Below are 27,316 nucleotides of genomic sequence, written 5' to 3'. Positions count from 1 at the left end.
TCACAGGTAAGACAACTGAGAAATAGGGATGTGGAGTAAGTTGCCCAAGATCACTCATAAGAGGCAGACCGGAAATGGGAGTCCATGCAGTCTGGCAACGTATCCTGTGTTCTTTGTATTTACATTCTGTTCTTTGTAAAAAGTGTTAGAGTATCTATGAATTAAGACAGTTAAAATGAAGTAAAAAGTAAAACTTGTATGTTGCTGTTTTTATTAAGTTTCAAAAAAATTAACTGTGGTCAGCTGAACCTCATTTTAGAAATAAAATATTGATCAGGACAAAAAAGGGCACCCTTTCAACAAATAAAGAAACACAAATATACTGTATCTAACACTTCCTTAGTGGTAACCGTAAATGAATGTGATAAATGCAAATAAGGAAATAAATTTTTCTCATGGCATATAAAAAACAGTACAAAAATGTTTTCAATAATTCTTAGATGCTATATGAAAAAACTTACCTTATTTAATATTAAAGGGATTTTTATTTTTGATTATACTAGTTTTAGTTTACTAATGAATATTATTACTCATCATTTTGAAAGCATATACATTATTAAAATGTTTTAAAGTCACATGAAAAGTTTTTTTTGATCCTGTTTTAAAAGACTGGATAATTGTGTAAATACCATGTTGGCTTTTAAACGCTTAGAAAATACCAGCACTTTTTGTGCTTTTTTTCCCCCTTCTTGAGCATGATTGTGATATATCTAACATATTCAGTTTTCTATGACTTAACTCTAAAAAAACTTAACTCATTAATTTTCCATGATTCTATTTAAATCCTTTTAGACTTAAGTCCAATTAAACTACACCAGTGATTAAAGTTCAAAAAACTATGCATCACTTAAAAATAAAATTTAATTCTGCTGAGTATAAAGCTGCTAACCTGAGAATTTAATAATAACATAATAAACTATCATTATCTCTCTGGCTACATCTTGACTTTACAAGAAGTATAAATGCATTGGGGTAGAAGGTGTGAGGGGAAACATATACATTCCTTTTCAAATTTTCTAGATTGGAAGTGCTTCCTCAATACAAAGCTGTAATTTTTTTTTAAGATTTTATTTATTTATTTACTTGACAGAGAGAGGCACAGCAAGAAAAGGAATGCAAGCAGGGGGAGTGAGAGAGGGAGAAGCAGGCTTGATCCCAGGACTCTGGGATCATGACCTGAGCTGAAGGTAGATGCTTAATGACTGAGCCACCCAGGCCTAAAACTGTAATTTTAAAATTAAGTAATAAGCAAAAGAAAGTTTAATGAGGAATGTTTTTAACAGATGAAAAACAAAAGACAATTTAAACATGAGTAGCCCTGAATTTCCATGGTTAGAGCTCTATCCCAATTTTGAGACTATGGGATTTTATCATACAAATACTTATTGAAAGTGAGATACAGATACAGGCTGTACCTATAGGAATTCAAGTGAAAAATGACTGCCAGGATGTTTTGTCCTTCCCTTTCCACATTTTTACTCATATGAATGTCCTGATCTTGTCATATTATGATCAGAAAATCGCAAGATGTTTTAAGATTTTTCATTCAAATAATGTTTTCCTCTAACTTAATCCAAGTTTTTCTTTTTTTTTTTTTTTTTAACACCAAAGGCTTTAAAGATAAAAAGGAAAAAAAAATTTAATTTCTCAGAAAGTTCCAGGTGAAATTAGAGTTTAATCACGAAGTCTCACGTTATCTGTGGATTTTAGAGATCTTTGAAGACAGCAATTTGTAGAAGCTACTCTCTTGTGGCAGGTGTGAATTTCTCACAGAATAAAATAAAACCATAAGAAAAAACAAATAGAATTATAATTGAAATTTTCATAGTGAATAGGATTTAACAGTGGATCCAAAAGTGGATTGACTTTTTTCAGTGTGAGTCAAAATACAGATTGAACGAAGAAGAATTTCAGTGCAAAAGACTATTATTACATCGTTTGGGAAACTCTATGAACTAAGTAATTCATAAAGCAAATATACCTAAGCCTGTTAAATGGTAAGTTTTTATCTATTTCAAAATTGTAGTCTTACCTATGTGTACTCATAAAAATTCTGATTATTATACATAAAACAATTATTTATTTGGCATCACATATAGGACCAAGATTTCCTAAAGCTTAGAAGGACACATAACGCTTCACTATTTCACAGGCTTGGATGCACATTACAGTCACCTGGGGGGTGACTTCAGTCTGGGGTGGGGTACATCATGGCCGATATTATTTACCTTGTAAATAATGTTATTAGTGTGCAGCCAAAGTAAAAACTACCCCCACACTAAAACAGGATCCTACCTTGTTTGCCAGTGGGTAAGTGGGTAGGTGGTTGGTGGGGGTAGGGGTGGGGACAGAAGGCAGACAAAATTAACCTAAAAGAAATTAGAGAATAATTAGTTTCAAAGTGTTTCTGGCAGTAAGTACAAGGGCAAATGCAAAAGAGCAGAGGATGAAGAGAACATATTTATTGGATGAAGTCAGGATTCACAATACACACAGTTACATTCTTTTAGTATCTATATTCTTTGAGTGCCTACAACTGCAAGCATGAATATAACACAGTATCTATTATAAAGGAGCAATCTTATACAGTAGACTGGCAACTGAACAGCCAATTTCAATATAATATGAGAATCAAAATAAGAACAAAGATTAAGAAAGGGGTGGGGGAACCTTCTCCAAAACTAGTTTAGAAGAGAAAGGAGGTAACTTAAAAAAAAAAAAAAAAAGTGGATATGTTAGAGGGAAGGAGAGTGTGTAACAATAAGGAGATATTAAAGAGAAAACAGAGGTACTCAACATCACTAATCATCATCATACCACAACAAGATATCATCTCACAACTGTTAAAATGGCTATTATAAAAAATTTTTTTTTAAAGTGTTGGTGAAGATGTTTAGAAAAGGAAACTCTTCTGCAGTGCTGGTGGAAATGTAAACTGGCATAGCTTCTATGGAAAATGGCATGGAAGTGCCTCAAAAAAATTAAAACTAAAGTGACCATAGGATCTAGCAATTCCACTTCTAGTTGTATATTCAAAGGAAATTAAGAGTCTGTCAATGGATGAATGGATAAAGAAGATGTGGTGTACATGTATACAGTGGGATATTATTCAGTCATGAGATGAAAGAAGTCCTGTCATTTGCAACAAGGATGGACCCCGAGAGCATTATGCTAACTGAAATAAGTCAGACAGAGAAAGACAAATACTGTGTGATATCACTTATATGCAGACTCTAAAAAAGTCAGATTCATAGAAGCAGAGAGTAGAACAGTGGTTGCCAGAAAGGGGGGTTAGAGGGATGGAGATAGAAGATGTTAATCAAAGAGTACAAACTCCCAGTTATAACATAGTAAGTTCTGGGGACCTAAAGTACAGCATGATGATGATGATTAATACTAAGTTAGTATTATATACTAAAAGTTAAGTTGTTAAGATAGTAAATCTTAAATGTTCTTACTACGAAAAAGAAACTGTAACCACGTGACATGATGGAGCTACCACGATGGTGGCAATCATTTTGCAATATATAAATTTACCAAATCAACATGTTATACCCCTTAAACTTACACAATGTTATGTGTCGTTATATCCCAAGAAAGCTGGAAAAAGTGACAACACAAGTGATCTGCTAGGAATGCGCTGGTGTGGTAACTGGAGATGAGACTAAAAAGGTAAATGAGAGTAGAAAACAAGGATCTACAACTTTGCAAAAATGAGAGCTTTCCATTTATTTTCACTCAAATTTTTTAGAATGTTTTATAAGACGAAGATTGTGAAGCAAGAGCTGTTAACTATGGCATGAAAAAAGAATTCAGGAAATCTACCAGTTTTGATTTAAAAAATTACATCATTATTTATTTGCATAATCTCCAACTAAAATTAGCACCTCTATAATATAAATGCAAAGAAATAAATCAAAGTATACCCGTAGCTTAATCATGAAGAGAAATACCTGATATTTTATTTAATTCTTTTAAAGATTTATTTTAGAGAGAAAGAGAGATCAGGTGTGCATGCATGGGAGGAGGGGCAGAGAGAATCTCAGGCAGACTCCCTTTGAGCATGGAGCCCCTTGCAGGGCTCAGTCTAATGACCCCAAGATCATGACCTGAACTGAAGCCAAGAGTTGGATGCTTAATCGTCTAAGCTACCCAGGGGCCCCAAGAAATGTCTTTATTAAGATATCTTTAAAATATCTTTACTTTAAAGATATTATTTGAGATATTGTATATATTTTTAGATATTATATTATTTAAATATATTATTTTAAAGATATTACTAAAATATCTTTATTAAGGTATCTTAATATTACTTGAGAGTTGTGACAGGTATCTCAAAACATTATTAACATTCATCATTACTTTGAAATTACACTACTGAAAAGAGCAGTTGCTAGGTCTTATTATTTAATACACTAATTAAGAAGCTACATGTTTTTATACTATGAATTATATTATTCTTGTAGTGTGATAGGTTTATCTCCAAATATTTATAATTTGGTAACTGTTTTCAATATTTTGTTTGGTAATCCTACAAAATGATTTAATACATTAGAGGGTCCAAAGACTTCCGCAGACTGCCAAATAGATCCATGACACACAAAATTTTTTAAGACCCTCTATACAAAACTGTATTTGTTGCTGATTTTATAGAAAGAGAGGAAATGATATAGAAAAGATAAAACATAACCAATCCTTAAAAAAAGTCAACAGGGTGGGCTACAGAGCAGGGATAGCAGGAATGGAGAAAGCGCACCCCCACCTGTAATAAGGAGCGAGGGAGAAAAGTCACACAGAAGTAGCAGCACTGGTAATAGGAGAAAGAGGATCCACCTGTTTAATGGTTTCTATCTCCTACTAAAGTTAAAAATTACGATTAGTCATCTTCCTGAGGAGATTATCAGGGCTAATCCATTGTGACACATTCCTACATTGCGACTGCAGGCCCCATGGGAAGCATGGACACTCCCGACCCCAAGAGCTCAACAGCTAATAGCTGGACTCATTGGCTCACCCCCATAAAGCTCTGCACAGGTCCCAACCTGACTCTGCCCTTCTGAACCATCAAATATTTCCATTAAATCATCTCAAACGCCTGCTCTGGCTTGAGCAAAATCCACTGAAACTCCCACTTTTGTTTTCCAGTGTTCCTTGACCTTCCTGTTTTAACTGAAACCACCATGTGCCCTGAAACTTTTGTTTCTCTACCAGTCATCTCTAATGGTGGTGACTTTTTAAAATCTAAACCCACATGTTAAGAAAGATATTTGCCCACTCCTAATTAATTTTCACCCTAAATTCATCTACCCCATAAAAATTTAAAACAAAATAGTAAACATAAAACCCCTGCTGTTCTGAAGCACATGTGATCACAATACCACCTGCTCTCCCTCCTCGTAGTCATCCACCATCAACCTTTGTCACGTGCTCCTTATTAATGGAAAGATTTTTTTCACCTAGATTACTGTCTTTCTCTTCAGAAGGATGAATCGTCAGCTATCGCCCTAGCTAATGGATGCCCCATCCTCTGATCTTTCACTGATCTTCCCTTGAAATCAATCTCAGCCACACACTGTGATGCTCCTTCTGTGGCCCTCACAATCCACTATGTGAGCCACTAGCCACAATGGGCTACTGAACCTTGAAATAACCAGCTCTATTTTCCTCCATAGCAGTTATCACTATCTGCTATTATTGCATGATATTTTTTTAGTCAGTATTTTCTAATCTTTTACAATGCATATGTCCTGCTTCTGAAATAACTATTGGGTTATGAAAATTACAATCAAATAAATAAAATTAAAAATAAATAAAAATGCTATTGTAGTTGCCAAGACAGCGAGGTACTAGGTGGGGATAAATAAATGAATCAAGGGAAGACTGCTGAAAAATATGTGGATCAAAGAGACCAGTGGAAGAAGGTTGGGAGGGTGTGTGGATCCCAAGAACTCTAACACTGTTGGAGGGAGTGGAACTTTGTATAACTACTTTCTACTTTGGAGAAGCATTAGGCATTATTTTGTATAGGTAAACATCAACAGCAATTAACCTGTAAACAGACATATCCAGAATATATGCACTACAGGCATTCCTTCAGGAATGCATATTAGGAGATATCACTATAGTAATCATAGAAACATCAATAAGGCAAAATCCTGGGTACCATCCAATTGTCCTTTGATAGGTAAGGGGTAAACTGTGCTAGAGTCATACAATGGAATATATTACATACAAGTCAAAGTGACTAATAAGAGCTTATACATAGCTTCTAATGTGTGCAAAGCATACTTCTTCATCCCTTACCTACGTTAACTTATTTTTGTCCTCAGAAATGATTAACATTTTCTCCCTTTTACAAATATAGGTGTAAAGGGGCTAAGGAATTTGCCAAGTGTTATAAATGAGAGTCAGGATTGGAATCTGGAAATCTAATTGGTGGTCCTAATTCACTATTCTATTTCTACACCAAAGGAACAGTAACTATAAGAAAGATGACTGACTTTAAGAAATAATACCAAATAAAACGAAACAACAACAAAAATAATCCCAGAAGACTGCCATATACTATTGTATATGAGTTTTATATAGCTCAAAACAAATAGTTCTAAATAATATAGTATACAGGAAAACATTTATTATAATAACTTTTAAAAATAAAAACAAAAAATGGATATAAAATACAGGGTAGTAATCACTTATATGCAGCAGGAGGCATGAGGAGGGAAAGATGGGGAGGTAAAGGTAGATGTGCCTATAGAGGGATTGGTGATATTCTCATTCTTGAGTTGGATGAGTACGGGGTTCACTGGTGTTGGTTTCATTATTATGCTTTCTAACATGTTTACATTATTCATATTCTATTATGTATTGAATATTACATTTCAAAAGTTATTAAAAGCTAAGAGATAAATATAGTGGGCTTTGGCTACACTCAGGTACCTGATCTCAGGGGGAAAAGGAGGGACTTGGGATCACATGGATACATATTTAAGGAGAGATGTTTCTATGGTGCGGTCTGGATCTTGCTCATAGAATGATGGGCTGGACTTAATTGTTTGACCTCAGCAATTCTGCCTCCCAAGGGGAATCTGGTAATGTCCAAAGACTTTTAGATTGTCATGCCTGGGGGGATGTGTATTGCTGACATCTATTACATACAGCCCCGGGGACAGCGAAACAGTCTACCATGCCCTCCCCAGCTCACACCTATTCATAATGTTAATAGAACTCATGATGAGAAACCCAGAGATAGATCAAGCAAAGCAGGAGAGATTAAAAATGCAATAACAGGTTACAAAAAAAAAAAAAAAAAAAAATAGAGGGAACAAGGTTCAGAAAAGATCAGAGGAAAGCCTGGCCCAGAGGCAGACACATTGCATCTTCAGAGCCTGGAAAGCACCAAGGCATGTTCATTCTCAAGTTCATTCCTTTAAACAAAAGGTGCATCAGGCAGACCTAGCTTTAATCCTGATGCTACTGAAAGCAAATACAAAATTTCTATTTGAACTTTCATTGCTAATCACTTTGTGGAACCAAGAAGGAAAAGTACAAAACTATAAATGCAGGTGAGGTGAAGTTACCTCATTGTGAAGTTACCTCAGAACTTTACCTCAGTGAGGTGAAGTTACTTCAGGGCTCCTTGCTGGAATATGACTCTTTTCTGACCCAGGGAAGGACCTTAGCAATTTTGAGATTTATGTCTGAATAAGGATATTTCCTGAAGGGGTCACTAAATTGTATATACTTCAGGCTCCACAAAATGAGGATTTACCCTTGAATACAGCAAAGTTACTCAGTTTAATAATTTGTGTAGCTACCTTCCTTGATATTCTTGAGATATGGCACCCTTAAGCTTCAAAGGTCACATAGTATTCGATTTAGCTCCCTAAGATGCAGTTCATGAAACCCTACCACTCTCCTTGTCCCTTATAGAGTCTTCCCAGGTCATTTCCCCAGTCTTTCCAGCATTACAGGCCTAAGGACACCATTAGGGCAAAACAACTAAGGAGAATAAGTAGGTGATTCAATTTCCTTTACTCTAAAAGGGGAATCACATTAATGTGGGAAGCTGATACCTCTTGGTCTCAGCTCCACGTCAGAAACAACAGCTGAGGAAAATCATTAGAAGATTTTGTGTACAGAAGAATCATCGAGAAAGCCTGCTATAAATGTGGATTCCAGGGACAAACTCCATAAGGGTTACATGATCCTGACCCAAGGATAACAATTTAAAAACCACTTCCAAAACACAAAGATTCTTAATCTTAAGGATGTCCCATCCCTTGAAGGATCTTTCCATATTTACATACTTAAAATTTTTATAGAGATTGTATTAGTTTATTATAGCTGTGGTATAACAAAATACCATGGACTGGGTGGCACAAACAACAGAAATTTGTTTTATCGTAGCTCTGAAGGCTAAAAGCCCAAGATCAAGGTGTTGGCAAGATTGGCTCCTTCTGAGGCCCCCCCTTGGCTTATAGATGGCTACCTTCTCACTGTGACTCACACTGTATTTCCCTTGTAGGCACACAACCCTGATGTTTCTTTGTGTGACCGAATTTCCTCCTTTTATAAGGACACCTATCAGCCTGGGTTAGGGCCCAACCTAATGGCCTCATTTTAACTTTATCTCCTTAAAGGTCTTATTTCCAAATATGGTCATACTTGAGGTACTTGGGGTTAGAGCTCAAACATATGAATTTTGGGGACATTCAGTCCATAACAGAGGTTGTTCTATGAATTCAATACTTAGGATCCCTAGCTTAGATATTCCTTCACAGAAAATCGGAGAACATAGATGATGTAACGGAGAGAACAAGACGAGAGCCATATGGTAAACATCACAGTTAGTGGTGGAAAGACTATCCAAGCAGAGAGAGGAAAAACCACTGAACTTGACTAGAAGGAGGAGGTCATAGATGGTATTACAGATGTACGTGTGAGTGTGTATATAATATAAATATTATATATGCATTACATATATAAAGAGATAGCCTGTCTTTTATGAACTATTGAGAAAACATAATGGAAAATGATAGTAAAAAGGAAAGACTATGTGCTTCCACTCCCTCTTGCAACGACTCAAATGATAGGAAAGGACATAATCCAAAAAGGACAAAACAGAACTTAAGTGGAGAAGCCAAAGAAATGTCAGCAACACTGTGGAAGTTCTCTGACATATGGAAAAGTGTTGAATGGCTCTGCACACTAGAAAAACTGAAATCTAAATGCTTACAAGGTGAAGGGAGCCAATAAGCAAGCTGATTCATGAAAACTTCAGAGATTCTCAGAAATTGGAAGTCCGTGGTCCTTCAGAAAATAGGAATTGGACAGGCATAGGTGAAATTAGGAGCAATGGTCCCACGTTTGTACAATAAACAGGCCAGAACAGGGAGGGAAAGAGAATCAAGAAGAAAATGGAAAGAAGAAAAAATATTTAAAAAATATTTTCCAGAACTGAAAGCCATGAGGTCTCCTGTAGAAGGCCCAATGTAAATGGAATATATATATATATATATATATATATATATATATATATCAACTCTAAGAGAAATTTGAGAAAAATATAAAATACAGAGGCACTTAGTGTCAAGATTAGGGGGATATAGTGGAAGGAAAGAGGTTACATACAAAACTTTGAAATTAGAAAGGCACTAACTTCTCACAGCTATCCTGAAAGTCTTTAAATAAACATGGAGCAGTATCCTCAAAATTCTGAAGTCAATGATTTTCATTCCAGAATTTTATACTCATCAATTATATGTGAAGTTTGAGTATTATTATTTTCAAACATAAAAAACTCAGAAGTTTACTTTGGATCCTTCTTCAAGAAGCTACCAGAAGCCATATTTCACTAAAAGGTCATATAAACTCATCAAGAAAACTCTACAAGTGAGAGGTAGAGGCATGCTCAAGGATAATGGTGGCATTAAACTCTGGGACGGTAAGAAAACCAGGAAAGATATCTCTAATTTAAAAACCAAGAACTTGGAACTGATGGAAACTGAGAAGAGGAGAGGAAGTTGGGTAGAGAGTTTGGTGTTTGGTGAAAAATTAGAGAAAGCAATATAATAAAATGTAAGCAAATAGAAAAAAAGAAGGGATAGTATTTAATCCCATAAGTGGCAAAAAAAAAAAGTAAGTGTGATCTATTTTCCTAATTACACTAATGTTGATAGTTGTTCCTTAAATAAAAATTGTGCTAAAGCTAAACTGCGAAGATGAAGGGACAGATAAGTGGGGGCTTCTCACATACTGCAGAGATATTTTAGCTATGGTAGTGCAAGAAAAGAATGTTAAAGTCCCCATCTTCCTTAATAGAAAGTCTACAGATAATGTCTAACATCAGTGGTATCAAGAAAGAATAGCATACAAATGTTCTTTAGAAAAATGGAGGTAAGAATCAGAAAAAGTAACAAGAGTTGAAATAATTTTCTCTCGGGGTTAGAAACTGACAGAGAGGAAAGGAGGCTGTTGTTCATCATAAATTTTTAGGTGACTTTAAAAAATATGGACACTGATCATTCTGACAAACATAAAAATAAATGTGTATTGTAAAGAAAATGTATTATGTAATACATACATTTATGCCAAAAAGGTACTATCGTCTAAATATTTCTTCAAGTTTTATGCCAGAAAGATACTATCATCTAAATATTTCTTTATGCTTTAAGGTTGACTTGGGTCTGAAAAAAATTTTAACTAGACTCAACTCTGTATAAGCAGAGACTCTAAGTGCTATCTTTTTTCATCACATTCAACCTTTGCTTGAAAATGTTGGACACTTGCCTATTTTAATATACTTTAATCCACCAGCATTTAAGGAGCACCCACCTGAGTTAATATTTATAGCAAGGTCACGCATCCTTATTTCTCTAGGCTGGGGTTTTTGTAGTCATAAAGCCTAGAGGGACTGCTGGTAAAAGCATGTTCCAAACCCAGGTCTCAGGACAGTGGGTGTGGTGACAAGGGCCTTCATGCAAACAGGAATGTCAGACACAGCAATCCAAAGTCTTGTGGGAATACAGAGATCTGTGGTGCGCTAGAAAAGTTCATTCTTGATACTTTATAGACTTCTCTCAAAAGGACTTCATTTTTCATGGATGTTTTATTTCTTCCAATAAAATAATCACTCAGAATATTAAAATGGCCAACAATCAAAAACTAATTCAAGTAACACCATGCAAGAAGTTATCTTCCCCATGCCCTTTTCTTTCCCTCCTGATACACAGTTCAGTGTTTCCATACCTCTTGATAGCCATTGCTTATTTGTTCCAGGCTTAGAGAATACACAAGATCCTTGCCTCCCACGAAGAGTCTCTCCTGATACTCATCCAGCAGCATAGCATGGAGATCAAGAAACCCAAAAGGGCTATGAAAGATCGATGTTCGATTTAGGTCCAAGAGTTCTGAAACGCAGAAGAAAATGTTTGGTAAACAAAAGGGAAAATACAAATACCTTTATAACACTTCTTTCATGGCTCTATTAACTACATAGTTCTACTAGGTATGAGAACAATCATTTTATCACTAATATGAAGCCTTTAGAATTTATTACTCAAAAGATTAAAAATACGCAGTGTATTAACAATAGTGTATTGCATATTTGAAAGCTGCTAAAAGAGTGGATCTTGAAAGTTTTCATCACACACACAAAAAATTCTATGTGACATAATGGACATTAACTAAATTTACTGTAGTAGTCTATTCATGATATGTATGTCTATCAAATCATGTACATTTTAAATTTATTCAGTGCTCCATATTGATAAGGGTCTTTCTTGGCAAAACAAGAAAAACTAAAAAAATTGTTTAACAAGTAAAAACGTGTAATGGAATAAATTTTAATGTGCACAAATTAAAGTCTTTACAAATTTGTGAATCTAAAAAGTTCAATATGTAAGGTAGATATCCTATGTTTTTAAATACAAAAAGAGTTAACCTTCATGATCTTTATGTAAAGTGCTATGTAGAAAAGTCATTTTACTGTAAATTTTATATTTACTTCTCTGTATGCAACAAAAATTCCAAATCTACAAAAAATATTCTAAAAGCATGTCCATTTAATTCCAGATGCACGCCAACTCACACATACACATAAAATGTCTCCACTTGATTTTGGTTTTGAAAGTTACATCCAAAATCAAAGTGTCCGAGTCTGGAAACTCTCAGGTTGTTAAAAAATGAGGTAATGTATGATAGCATTCAGTTCAGCAGGGACAATTGATAAAACTGGTTGGGATCTCTAAGAGATCTCTCTTGATTTTTAGCTGGCGTTTATGTATTCATGCCTACAGCAGAAACCGCAAGTGATTTGTGTCAACTAACATACACTTAGTTTTAGAAAGTCACAGTCTGGGGGCCCTTTGGTGGCTCAGTGGATTAAGGCCTCTGCCTTGGCTCAGGTCATGATCCCAGGGTCCTGGGATCGAGTCCCGCATCGGACTCTCTGCTTGGCAGGGAGCCTGCTTCCCCCCCCCCCCCCCCTCTGCCTGCCTTTCTGCCTACTTGTGATCTCTGTCAAATAAATAAATAAAATCCTTAAAAAAAAAAAAAAAAGAAAGAAAGTCACAGTCTGACACACACGTCTCATGCATGTGCATCTGTTTGCTTGTTGAAGGTATTTAACTGTTTACAGCATTTAAGTATTTAACTGTTTATGTAAGCTTGGTAGGTGATTTAGGAGAGCCTTCCATGATGTAAGTACTGCCCTTAAGACTGGACCCTGCATGCTGAAAAATTGGGAGGCCCCCTTGGGAAATGCTGACAAGTTCAAAGACAGCTTCATTTCCTGAAAGTCAAAGCCTAACACATTTGACAGAGAATGGGGGAGAACTAGTGACCAGACACTAAACTCCAGAAAGCAGGAAAGCAGGATGAGATGTGACCAATCTCCACGCACTGTGCCTGCTCTGCTTCTGGGAACAGAGAGAGGAAGGACCTTTTCCCCTTCTGTTAAAAATGTATTTGGGGTGCCTAGATGGCTCAGTCGGTTGAGTGTCTCTACCTTCAGCTCAGGTCCTGATCCTGGTCCCCTGGGGTGGAGCCCCAAGTCAGGCTCCCTGTTCAGCGGAGGGCCTGTTTCTCCCTCACCCTCTGCTCGCTGCTCCCCCTGCTTATGGTTTGTCAAATAAATAGACAGAATCTTTTTAAAAATGTATTTGGGGCACTTGGATAGCTCAGTTAGTTAAGCATCTGCCTTCAGCTCAGATCATGATCTCGGGGTCCTGGGATCAAGCCCTGCGTTGATCTTGCCCTATGTTGGGCTCCCTGCTCTGGTGGGGAGTCTGCTCCTCTCTTTGCCCTTCTCTCCCACTCATGGTTGCTCTCTCTCTCTCTCAAATAAATTAAAAATAAAAGTATTTACTGTCTAAATCTCTACTCTGTAATTGTAGGTGTCCAAAATTTTGTGGAGTAGGGCTGAGTTTAAACCTCTAGTTTAATACACCTGAAATTAATGTAACACAAGGTGTCAACTACACTAAAAAAATAATAATAATAATAAAAACCCTTTAGTTTGAAATAGGAAATGTTGCTGGGGCCTCCAAGTGGCTCTGTCAGTTAAGCAGATGCCTTTGGCTAGGGTTGTGATTCCAGAGTTCTGGGATGGAGCCCCACATCAGGCTCCTTGCTCAGCAGGGAGCCTGCTACTCCCACTGCTCATGTGCTTTCTCATGTGCTCTCTCTCTCTCTCTTTCTCAAATAAATAGATAAAATCTTTTTAAAAATAAATAAATGCAGTAAGAAATATTGTTAAATCAAAGTATCTCTTACAAAGGTAAAACTAGTGATACTGAGTCATTTGACTCTTCACCTAAATAAAGAATCTGAAAACAAATTTTTTTAAAGATTTTATTTATTAATTTGACAGAGAGAAATTACAAGTAGATGGAGAGGCAGACAGAGAGAGAGAGAGAGAGAGGGAAGCAGGCTCTTTGCTGAGCAGAGAGCCTGACGCGGGACTCGATCCCAGGACCCTGAGATCATGACCTGAGCCGAAGGCAGCGGCTTAACCCACTGAGTCACCCAGGCGCCTCCTTCAACAAATTTTGAAGGAGGGATGCAAAGAATGATTAGGTGCTTTATCCGGGAAGGAGGAAAGAGGAATGATCAGGGGTTCTGAATCCCGAAAGACAAATTTTTCCCATTTAACAATTTTGTCAAGGTAAAATCATATCATTTTCCTTTCTTCTTAGGCACCTACCAACAGTAAGGGATGCACATTTTAGGGATTTGATACCATAACAAAAATATGGATCAACACCGTCTAGTGGCATTACACCTTGTCTTTATATATGATCACTTATGGTTTTATATCAGGGCTGCTAAATGGACTCTTTTCCAGAAAATGTCCCCCTGTTATTCTAATAGGTTGCTAAAATTCTCCAAGTTTTATGGATAGTGAAATCATTATCTGAAAGGATGCAATTAAAAAAGAATGGTTACACATCATCTAGACTTAATAGGTCTCTAAACCATATCCAGTAAGGTGCAGAGTTTGGGTAATTAAGTTTGCTGGAAAATGATAAAGTGATGAAAGGAATAAAATACAAGAGCACACCCTAAAGTGTTGCCAGAGTGGATGCCATATTATAAAGTCTATGCCATATTAAAAACTCTGAGATCAAATGAAGGACAGCCCAACCAGTAGAGGAGGCACTCCAGGAATCAGTTCCTTCTAGAGATCACCTTACTTATTTCCCAATGAGGTCACTGGGACCTTATTACCCCTGAATAAAGAGAGATCAACATTAACAGCTACTTATTTTTATAACTCGTCAATTTCTGCCACACTTCACTCTATTTCTAATAGTCTAATGGTGGTAGTTCTTATTTTTTTGTCTGTAGTAATAGAGACTGATTACTGAGGTATCAAGCTTATTTTACTCCGGTATATCACCTTTTATTCAGACCCATCTTCCCATTCTGGTAGCCAGGTCTATCCCATGAGATCACAAAAATATACTCATGTACCCAAGGAGAAACAGTCTGGAAGATGCAAAGAGAAAAAACTGAAATGTACGTCCAAAAAATGCACATTTTAAAAAATGTTCTTTGCTTATGGCCTTTACATTTATCTTTTTTTTTTCCTCCCACAACAGTGAATAGCCATGGAGTAACTGTTTAAATTACCACTGCCCTGCAGCATCTGGGTGACTCAGTTAAGTACCCCACTCTTGCTTTATTGAGATCAAGCTCTGCCTTGGGCTCCACACTCAGTGTGGAATCTACTCGTCCCTCTCCCTCCCCCTTTGCCCCTTGCACTGCAGTGTCTCTCTTCTACATTAAATAGATAAATAAAATCTTTTTAAAAATAAAATAAATTACCACTGTCCTTTATTTTACTGATAAACTCATATGCCCAGAAATTAAAATAACCACCCTATAGACATACATTATTACAACAAAAAATCACTCAAATTACAAAAAAAAAAAAAAAAACAACCCATGAGAATTAAAGTACAACAGATGTGTATGTCATAACAAAAAGTCCTGTAGACGGAGAATCTGAAGTGCCATATGCAAATCTTGGCTTTGCCATTAATTACCTGTGTCACCTTGAACAACCATCTAAGCCTCTTGGTCATACCAACTAACATTTATGTGGATGGTTTCCTTACATGTCAACCTCTATTCCACCTTCAAAAATTTTAAGTCTTTGACTACATTGCATTTCTAAAGTGGAGGTCATAAAAACATGGCAAAAAAACCACACAGATATTTTAGAGCCCTTCAAAGTACAGCATAAAACTTGTGTTTTGGAAGTTTAACAAATGGAAGGAGTATAATGAACAAGTGTAAATATCACATGTGCCATATTTAAACTTGCCTAAAGGGAAGTAGTTAAAATATTTATGACTTTTCATATATTTCAATGATATATAGGGTCTAAGAACACTTGTTTTAAGTTATAAGGAACTGTGGATCTTATTTTATTTATGTTGCCTCAAAGGAAACTGCTGCCAAGATATGTTTGGATACATTAAGTTGAATATCATAGACATGCCTCAGGCGGTAAGTCAATAAATTTCATTTTACTTATGAAGACACTTCCTAGAATAATTCCTAAAGTCACTTTACCTTTTTAAACTTATAAGACCCAATGAATAGACTATAGTTTTCTTTAAACATTTTCACAAAATGAGAGAAGCTTATTGAGTTGCTTCTGCAACTTTCTATTTTGACCATCACCATACAACACAGTAGTGCCAATTACAGATTCCTAAGAAGTCTGGGCTTGTAGGGAGAGATATTATTTCAGAATCATGATACTGCCCGATACATATCAATGTGATGGTTTATATATTTCTTGTCAGTTTCTGCAGGTATAAATCCTGATTGTGTTCCTTAATTTTCTCTATGACCCAAACTGTTCTTAACTGTCTGTGATGCTCCAACATCCTAGACCTCCAACATCCTCGGTTAAAAGTATCCATTATGAATAAATTCTATAATAGAAATGTTTTTTTTAAAGGCTGTACATATTTATACTTAAATACTAACTCCAATTTTCTAGTCTTATCTGATTATTTAAGTTGCCTCTTCCCAAAAAGGATCTGAGATGACTTATAAAAATACAGTTAACTGAAAAAATATAATGTTAGGGTTATCAAGATGAAGGGGGAAAATTAAGGAAAATAATGGAAGACTGGAATTAATTTTATTAACTGAAAGATGCTCTTTAATATCCCTATACATCGTTAAAATGAATACCAAAATTACCCCAGACTTCCCAAAATTCAAAGTAAAAGTCACTATACACTATAGAAAAAGTCCATCAGTTGCTTAGGAACATTGGTTGGCATGAGGACTAATTGTATATATCAATTTGACTAGATCAGGATTGCACAAACATTTGGCTAAATATTATTTCTGAGTATATCTGTTAAGGTGTTTCTGGATGATATTACCATTTACTTGATGCGCCAACTAAAGCATCATGGGAGGATGTCATCCAATGTGTTGAGGGTCTGAGTAGATCAAATGGTGGAGGGAGGAAGGAAGAAGTTACTCTTTTTCCTTTTTTTCCCCTGCCTATCCAACTGAGTTGGTTCTTGCCTGCCCTCAGACTGAGACTTACATTGTCAGCTCTCCCGGTTCTTACGCCTTCAGACTCAGACTGAACTAAACCACCAGCTTTCCTGTCTCTCTGTCATGCACACAGAAGACCACAGGACTTCTCAGCTTCTGTAACTGTGTAAGGCAGTAACTCATTTTATATATCTCTTACAGGTTCTGTTTCTTTGGAGAACCCTGACTATTAAGTATTAACATTGGTATTAAGACTAAGAGAAACTTGACCAGAGGTCCTCCTAATGGCTGAAAAATACAATGACAGACACCTAACACCAAAAACAAAAACAAAAACAAAAACAAAAACAATAAAAAATTAGGTATCAGGAGCCACACCTCTGCTTGTAATTCCATGCCTCAATGCAAGCCACCTGAATTTGTATCAGAGTGCAATCTACCAAAAGTGACTTGATGGCCATGTTAGGAAGGACATTAATTATTTCAATGAACAGAGATTAAATTAGAGTAATATAGGTCCAAGGATGGAAAACCCAAGCCTCATATTAACTGGAAAACCAAGAGAAGCACAAGACAATTTCTTCATTGAAAACTGGTGCATCTTTGCTTCTTGATTTTCTTCATGCCACTACTTCACTATACTGATTCTAAAGGGTTTATTCATTAGTTTGCTCATGTTGAATAGGTGTACATTAGCCCCTAGTTGTATGACCATCCAGCTCCCACCCCACCACAATACCACAATAGTTTTTGCATCTTTGAATTTAAATTCCCAAGGAAAAAAATGTAGTTGATTTAGCCAGTGTTCACAGTTCATAAATCGCTAACTTTCAGAAGACTGGCTACTTTGGAATCAATTAACCATCATGATTAAATGTAGAAGCCATGTGGTAAGTAGTGTGGTCCCTATAATTATGGGGGGGTCAGAGCTGTCTCCATTAAGTACATGTATCAATCCCAGAGACAGACCTATCTAGTCTGTCTTTATTCATAAATAAATATACAGTGACATAAATTCATTGCAATCTGTATTTCCAGTGGACTGAATAAGCTGACCTACAGTTTAGAGACATTCAGTATAATCTTACCAAGTTTTAAGGAACATGTTCAAATATTTTAAAAAGTGAGTTGTTAAAGTCCCTCTCTCAAGTGGACAATAAATCTTACTGTCTGCACAGAGAATATTACTTCCATTTTTGTTCTCTTTTGGGATAGGGAATCATTCATCTAGTTCATCCATATGAAATCCCTCGGAATGCAAGTGTGCTTCTATTTGTAAAAAGATCACTGTAAAAATAAAAGCAATTAATAAGACAAGACCAGTAAAGTTTGATAAATTATGGAATTCCAAAATTTAAAGAAAGAAACAGAATTATTAGGGAAAAAGTTAGTGGAAAGTATTTAATTAGAGCACAGCTATAAAAGCAAATTATTGATCTTTCAGTATGTTGAAGAATATTATAAAGAAAGGAAGAACAACTATCACCTCTGTTTTGTAAAAAGACATGTCTTGGGGCACCTGGGTGGCTCAGTGGGTTAAGCCTCTGACTTCAGCTCAGGTCATGATCCCAGGGTCCTGGGATCAAGCCCCACATCAGGCTCTCTGCTCAACAGGAAGCCTGCTTCCTCCTCTTTCTCTCTGCCTGCCCCTCTGCCTTCTTGTAATCTCTGTCAAATAAATAAATAAATAACTCTTTAAAAAAAAAGAAAAGCTTGTTTCTTACTAACAAGGACTCCATAACCTATTACAGATAGAACTCACAGAAGCAATGAAGAAAAATCTAGTCCATCAAGGGATTACAATATGTCTGAAGTCTAAAGTATTTCTGCAGAGCTGATATAAATAAGATAAAAAGGAAGGTTTCCCCAACATTGAACAGTTAGTATTAATTAAAAATAACTCAACAGCAGCAACATCAACAGGAAAATTGAGGTTAATATCAATTTTAATTTCCTTTAATTTGTATTACATAAACTATTTCAAGTAACTACAGAAGTCTTCCTGTTGTTGACTTGTCAATTGGTGACATTTTCCACGTTGTACATCTCTTGTCAGAAAATAAAAATGTTTTTACTTCATTTGCTTCATTTCTAAGATGTACTGGAAGTTTTAAGGTATGGACTAAATGCAAAAGAAACTCCAGCAAGAAGCTTCCCTCCCTCGAGACTTTTTCCTTCTGTTAGCCTTCAAGTCAGCACTTCAAGTCATATTAGTGATTTTAGCTCCAAATTACAGCCCATGGGCTTGGCATCTTTAGCAAGCAATAGCTAACTTCTTTATCCGTCTGCACTGCTTCAAGCCACCTAGATGAAAGAATCGGAAAACATACAGGAAGAGGGGGACAAAAGAAACTCTAATCTCAGGTAATCTCCAGAAAACACAGTGCGAATAATGGACAGCGCTGACTCGGGTAAAAGGAGAGAGCTCATCTTGAGTTCTTCCTACTCCAAAAATAACATGAATTACTTGGGGGAGGGACTGGACAAAAACAAGACTAAACTGAGATGCAACAACTCAGAGTTCATCCGGAAATGTTCTCAAGAGGGAACTAATTATTATCGCTAAGCCGCATGCTAATTATCAGCTGTCAATGAAGATATACACAAAGGATTTAGTCATTTCCTCCCAGGGCCTTTCTTTTTTAACCTGCAAGGGAAATAGTTTTAAAACTCATTGGCATCAATATGTTACAGAGACAGTTCTCTTCACTTTGTCAAAATATATTTAAATTCCACAGGCCCATGTGTAAGAAGAGGAAGGAGGGGATACACACTGTTCAGCTCTCAAGCAAAAAAGGTTTCTAAGGGAGGAGGGTTTTCTTCTCGAACGCACACTTCCTCTACGGTCACCTGTAAAGTAGCAACTTCCTGAGACCCAGGAATTTATTTTATTTTATTTATTTATTTATTTATTTATTTTGAGACCCAGGAATTTAAACTTTTCACTATTTCCTGAATCAATGCATGTCTTCAAGTTAATTTGACAAGAAAACACTGAACTGCATATAGTAAGCTCTGTTAGTAAAAGTGAAACAGAGGGGCAACTGGGTGGCTCAGTTGTTAAGCATCTGCCTTTGGCTCAGATCATGATCCCAGGATGCTGGGATTGAGCTCCGCATCAGGCTCTCTGCTCAGTGGGGAGCCTGCTTCTCTGTCTCCCACTCTCCCTTCTTGTACACCCTCTTTCACTGTCTATCCCTCTGTCAAATAAATAAAAGCTTAAAAAAAATTAAAAAAAGAAAGTGAAATAGAGAAATGAAGCAACCATCAGAAATTTTCTTTGACTTCTTAATGGTTCAAAAAGAAAAAGATTTCTTACAAAATGATGACTTTGACACATCTGCTCAATGATGACTAATGGTTTGTAATAATATTGAAACAGAGTGGTAAAAAAAAATAAGCAATTAACTTTTTTTTTTTAAGTGCAAATAGGGGATAGCTTAGTCGTTTGCTAATTGCTTTTTCTAGCAATCGAGTGGCTAGCCTTCATGCATTCTCTGAACTTTTCAATTCTGTCTTAACAAGGCAGAGGTCCTCAAAAGGGACTGCAGTGCCCCAGGTTTTAACCATCAGGAAAGCAAAAAGAGATCAAGGATGTATCTGACTAGCCTTTAATTTCCTTGGTCAAGGAAAACAAGATAGTGTCAGAATTTTAAGATTCTCTGTCTTCTTATCTTACATAAATTATCATTATTTAGTATTATACATGTTCTTCTAGATTACTGGTGTCTAAGTCGACAAATGCAACGTGAAGGAAGGACAAGGTTACAAAGAATCAGTCTCTATCCATTCATTGTACATGTATTTGTATTCATGTATTTAAATTATTGAACAAAATCATAGAATATAAAGTGCTATTACTTAAAAGTGGATAACTAAACAATTTATTTTTGACTGCCTCTTTAAATGTTTCATTGGGATCACATTTCACTGGAGGCTAAAGTGCAAGTTCTGTGTGAATGAGCTTCCTAAACTGAGCCTGTGTGCTGAGGCTCCTCTGAACTGGGACTTTGGTACGTCACTCACTCAATATTCCTTTAAGGATGTTGGGGGGAAGGGGTTTGCTATCAAAGATTCAATGAGCAATTATATGACCATATTTATTTCAAAAATACTAACTGTTTTTCATGTACCAAAGGGGGGCAAAAGCTGGATAAAAGGAGGGTTGAAAACTTTTTTTTATTCAGCGGGAGAGGAAAATGGTAGTAGCAAAACCAGGTACCTAGTAAACACAGAGACCTGAGTGACTAAACAGAAAAAAGCTAGCTATCAAATTTTACATAATAAGGTAAAAGTATGTTTTCATGTTTTCAAATTGAAGTTTTTTAAGATTGGGATAACACAGTCTGATGAAAAATTCAAAATATATATATAAAGACATCCACTGTATTAGGCACTCATTGGGGCATTTCAGAGATAATAAGGATCATTGTAATTCTGTAAAAATAACACAAACAGATTTTGGTATCCCTCATTTTATTTCTCTAAAATTATTTTATTTTATTTATTTCATTTGAGAGAGAAAGACACAAGCAGGGTGAGGGGCAGAGGGAGAAGCAGACTCCCTGCTGAGGAAGGAGCCTGACATGGGGCTTGATCCCAGGACACTGAGGTCATAACTTGAGCCAAAGGCAGGCACTTAACTGACAGAGCCACCAGGCACCCTGTTTAAAATCATTTTAGAGGTAAGGTTTTCTAAGCTTACGTACTTGATAATAATTACGCCCATTTACTTCTCTTCTCTTTCTTTTTTTTTTTTTAATATTTTATTTATTTTTTCGACAGAGAGAGATCACAAGTAGGCAGAGAGGCAGGCAGAGAGAGAAGAAGGGAAGCAGGCTCCCCGCTGAGCAGAGAGCTCAATGTGGGGCTCGATCCCAGGAACCTGGGATCATGACCTGAGCCAAAGGCAGAGGCTTTAAACCTCTGAGCCACCCAGGGGCCCCATTCTCTTCTCTTTCTTTAAGAAAATATATTGGGGCGCTTGGGTGGGTCAGTCAGTTAAGCTTCCAACTCTTGATTTCAGCTCAGTTTATCATCTCAGGGTCATGGGATTGAGCCCCACGCAGGGCTCCACAGTCAGTGGGGAGTCTGCTTCTTTCCCTCTCCCTTTGCCCTCCCCTTGCTTGCATGCTCTCTCTCTCTCTCTCTCTCTCTCTCTCAAATAAATAAATAAATACATACATACATCTTAAAAAAAAAGAGAGAAAATACATTTTATGGTTCAAAACCAGGAAGAACATAAAGGTTTATAATAATAAACTCCTTCCTGTCTAGACTTCCTCTCCCTCTACAGTTATCACTTCTTTGCCCTCAATGGCTTAACTGTATCTTGTTTCTTGGATATTCTTCCAGAGTTTCTTATGTATATACAACAAATAAGGTATAGAGATCTCTAATACCTTCCCAACTTTGTGCACAGAAAGAACCAAAATATAAACCCTTTCGTTTACTTTGCTTTTGTTCACTTAATACATCTCAGAAATCTTTCTGATCAAAACTTAGAGAGGGTATAGTTGCATGATATTCTATTTTAGGAATCACCTATGGGCACGCATTTGAATTCTTTTAAATTTTTACTATTAAAAACAGTACTACAATATGTATACATAAACACATGTTGATTTGCATATGTGAAAATATATTTGTAAGATATGTTTTTAGAAGCTGAATTACTGGGCCAAAAAAACCCATGAGTTTGTAGCTTTTTTTTTTTTTTTTAACAGTTATTGCCAATTTGCCTCAGTGGGGATTTTATCAGCTTAATATTCTACTACTCTGTGTAAGAGTGACTATTTCCTTTCAGCCTTAACAACACTATGCTAGTAAAGTTAAGGATTTTTGCTGGTCTGATTGGGGAAATACAAATTAAATTTCCAGTTCTATTATTATGGGTGAAGTAAGGCATCTTTTCACATAGAGTACTTTGTCTTTATTTTTGCCATTTTTCTCTTTCTGTTCATAGCCTGTTTTTCCATGGGATTACAGCTGCTTTGTCAACGTCTGAACTTCAGCACTTTTCAAACTGTTAAAATTCTATGTGACAGGAAGTTACGGTCAAGAGATGGAGGCTCAACCCTTAAATACAGAAATGCGTGCTTCAACCATGTTAGAAATATATTTTTAATGGGTTATGGTTTTACTTTAGTAAGTAGCTAATTCTTGATTGGGGTCATTAACCAGTTGTCTGGCGATTAACAGCACATGTGTGCGGACGCATGCAGAGACACACACACACACACACACAATGTTACAAAGCAGAAGTGGCCTGAGAACCTGCTCAGTCTCCCAGAGGCTGAATTTGGATGTCAACAAACTCCCATGCACAAATGTTCTTCTGGGGATTGATGGGGGAAGAGGCAATGAGCTTCCTTGCTCCCAGTGGAAGTGCCTTCGTCGTCCTGGTGTTAACGGTTTTACAACCAGAGGCATTGATGAGATGGTTCCTTTCCTAGGACACTGCTAATGATCCAACTCTTCCATCCTCTCATCCATCCTCCCTGCCTTCAGGACCATATTTTCCATCTTGTGTCTTTAGACTCCAATTCCCTTAGACTTCCGCTAGACTTCTGCTACAGTTCCATTTTTGAAGCTCCCTACTGAATCCACTTTTGCTCACTTGGTTTGAACAATTATTTTCTGTCATCTGTGACCTCTAATTTACTACCGTTCCTCATACAGATTAACTAGGAGTTCTTTTAAGGGCCACCATATAGTATTTTCTTAGTCATTCAATCACTAGAATGAAATATAGTAAAAGTTGTACTCAGTATATAATTTACCAAGGCCACTCCTGTGGAGGCAATTTTTACATACAGCCAGGCTTTACTGAATACTAGCCATTGAGAAAGGTTCTTTCCTATGAGGGGAAAAATGATTCACCCAAAGCTGACCTTTAAGCCTCTTATGAATTTGACTCTGCAGGTATTTCTGGACACTTGCCTGGAGAAATACGCAAATCCAAGCAACAAATATTTTAGAAAATATGTGAAATATTCAGTCAAAGTAGAAGGTAAGGAAGCCAAGAATATACATGAAATACTATCATGTTTTCTATCCTATTAGTCATTGAAAATGTATGTCCGGGGTGGGGGGCATGTTTCTACAAGTCCTATAAAATGCTCTTGGTAGTCTAACAGCACGCTGCAAGTCCGATCACTGTGTGAACATTCCTCTTTCAAAATATTTTCATACGGTCTATGAAATTCTCTGTAGTAACAAGGCTTTGATTTCATTTATTCATGTGTTGCTTATTTTTTAATGTTAGACATGTCTAAGTGGATTTGTTCACATTCATATTTTAAAAGCCGGTTTTTCTGGATGATGACATTTCACAATGGCTTGGCTCTTGTTTTGTATTTAAAGCTGAAAGAGTAATAAAATATAATGCTATTGTAAATTGACATCATATTCTGTGGGAATTAGGTTTATGATCAATGAATGCTAGTATTTTATAATTCATTCCTTCTAACACATACTTAAATAATCTTGACTTCTGATACTCAATCTATACTCCCACCAAAAACATGCATGTAAGATGCCTTCTGATTTCTGAAGTTGGCTAATTTGTACATAAATGTAATTAGAGTAATCGGGTATTAAATTATATACTTCAATATTAACTCAGAAATGCTTTATGCGGGGCGCCTGGGTGGCTCAGTGGGTTAAAGCCTCTGCCTTTGGCTCCGGTCATGATATCAGGGTCCTGGGATCGAGCCCCACATCAGGCTCTCTGCTCAACGAGGAGCCTGCTTCCCTTCCTCTCTCTCCGCCTGCCTCTCTGCCTGCTTGTGATCTCTGTCAAAAAAAATAAATAAATTATTAAAAAAAAAAAAAGAAATGCTTTATGCTATTAAACTAATGTATCCTTAACAATCTGTATGTTTAAACTGAATTTAAAAACGCTAAGAAGTTTAAAAAAGTCTATTTTTTCATTTTGTATTTGAAAATTTTAGTGTAAGAGTAATACATGCTAATACATGGCATATTTTTTCTTCTTTTTAGTTTTACTGGGATATAACATTACTTTAAGATATACAACATAATGATTTTATCTACATGTAATATATATTATGCAATGATAACCACCATAAGTTAGTATCTCTCACTTCACATAATTATAATTTTTTCTTATGGTAATAACTTAGCAGTTTTCAAATATACCATACAGTATTATTAACTACAGACACCATGCTGTATATTACATCCCTATGACTTATTTATATCTAGAAGTCTGTGCCTTTGAATACCTACATCCATTTCCCCCACCTCTACATTTTTATATTTTTGTGAAAATTTTGTATCTCCCTCTAACAACAATTTTATTGATCTTTGGTCTATCACATAAAATATTTTATCTAATAACTAACCATCACACAACAAGAAGCAAGCAAATTAGCTAAAATCTGAATCACATTTTTACTTTCTCACATACTGGTTCAAATATTTGATGTCTGAAGTTCTTCAGAGTAACCTGACTCTCAGTTTTTTAATCACAAAATCCATACTCGTTCAGCCAAGTGTCTACTTGCTATCTTCTCCTAGAGTCCAACAAATGGGCTTCTCCAATGTAGCAAATGAAGAATAAACTCTTTATTTCCACCTATAAACAAACTTTTTCAGTCTTCTACTCCCAGGAAATGGGACTTATTTTTTTTCCATTTTATTTTATTTTATTTCTTTTCTGTGTTCCAAAATTCATTGTTTATGCACCACACCCAGTGCTCCATGCAGTAAGTGCCCTCCTTAATACCCACCACCAGGCTCACCCAACCCCCAAACCCCTCCCCTCCAAAACCCTCACTGTGTTTCTCAGAGTCCACAGTGTCTCATGGTTTGTCTCCCTCTCCGATTTTCTCCATCTCACTTCTCCAATCCATCTCCCAAGACCCTCCGTGTTATTCCTTATGCTCCACAAATCAGTGGAAATGGCACTTTTAATCTTGTGAAGTATTTGGTTTCACAAGAGATTCTTCTTGTGATTCTTCTTGCTCTGAATGCAGCACTATCTATCCTCAACATCTCCACTACAACTTCTAGGCTGGACCAGTGAAAGAATCTCTTCCTTTTCTGCTTTATCCTTCCCTGAGGCATCTTCCTATTGTTTACCTCTTAGTGGCCAGTGACTCATTCCAAATATTGAGACATGATGTTTCTTCCTCTGCATAAACTCTACCACCATTTCCCAATATCCTTAGATTAAAATCTTAGTTCAAAGTCTATCACAATGTGATCTGTCTGTCGTCTACCTCACCCTGGATGTTGCCCCACGTTCTCCCTTGCTCAGGAAGCTGAACGGCACAGGCTTGAGACCTTTGCCCTGACTCTTCCCTCTGCCTGATATCCTTCTGACCTCCCTTAGAGTGGGCTCCTCCCTCTTTGAAGTCTTCCAGGTCCACAGTATTGAAAGTTCCCACCTAGGCACTGGCTGTTGCATTCTTCACTGGGTCAATGTTACTTGTTTTTTTTTTTTTTTCTTTACTTATGTATCTTCTTCCTCTGACAAGAAATAAATTCCATGAGAGCGCTGACTTTTCCCATCTTGGTCACTGTGATAGCCCCAGAACCTAGATCAGTGCTAGGCATCTGCTAGGTCCTGGATAAAGCTGAGTGAAATGAAAAGAATTTCTCTGAATCACAACTTTTTATGTATGAAATGCTTTAATAACTAATTAGTAGGGTTGCCATAAGAATCAAAGGATTCATAATGGATGGCCAATATGTACGGATTTCTTTCTCCTCTCTTTGATGTTGATAAATTATTGGGCATTGAATGAAAACCGCCCCCTGTAAAAATAGGCCTTTCTTAATTATATTGTCAAGTGGACATAGTGACTCTCTAGACTTATTATATATGCTTAAAGTGAAATGGGAAATTTTGCAACTACTTGATTACTATGATCAGGGTAAACAGTCATTCTGTATTTTAAGTTAAAACCTTGCTTTGCTACCAACAGTAGGCTGGAACAATTTTCGATTCCTTCTTTCAGTCCACATCTACCTTAGCTGGCAAGAGAAAATTTATCTTTTTTAAAAAATCTGCTTTATCATTTATTCATTTATAAGCTCAATATAAAATGTATAAACTATCTCTACCCTTGAAATTTCAATCTTAAGTACCAGAAGAGCAGGTACAAATTCTTCCAACATTTTGGCTATTACTAAACTGAGTTTTTATGCGTTTTCCAGTATTTAATTTGGTAGTTGTTTTTGCAAGAACAGAGTTGTCAATTCCTAGGTAAGTGCATGGTTTGACCTGGTGTTAAAACGTGACAGCTCAATA

The 27,316-nt window shown here is 36.4% G+C and overlaps 1 protein-coding gene across 1 annotated transcript in view; it reads right to left on the bottom strand.

Moving 5' to 3' along the window:
* The window catches only part of SEMA3E (semaphorin 3E), a 248,975-nt gene that overhangs the window by 99,705 nt on the left and 121,954 nt on the right, over positions 1–27,316 (bottom strand). The window contains exon 2 of the mRNA XM_059396944.1: positions 11,251–11,411. Within this exon, the coding sequence (XP_059252927.1) occupies positions 11,251–11,411 (161 nt within the window). The remainder of the gene's footprint in view (positions 1–11,250; positions 11,412–27,316) is intronic.

The sequence above is a fragment of the Mustela nigripes genome, chromosome 4, assembly GCF_022355385.1.
Source record: "Mustela nigripes isolate SB6536 chromosome 4, MUSNIG.SB6536, whole genome shotgun sequence".
Classification (NCBI taxonomy): Eukaryota; Metazoa; Chordata; class Mammalia; order Carnivora; family Mustelidae; genus Mustela; species Mustela nigripes.
This window is presented reverse-complemented; position numbering and strand designations above follow the sequence as displayed.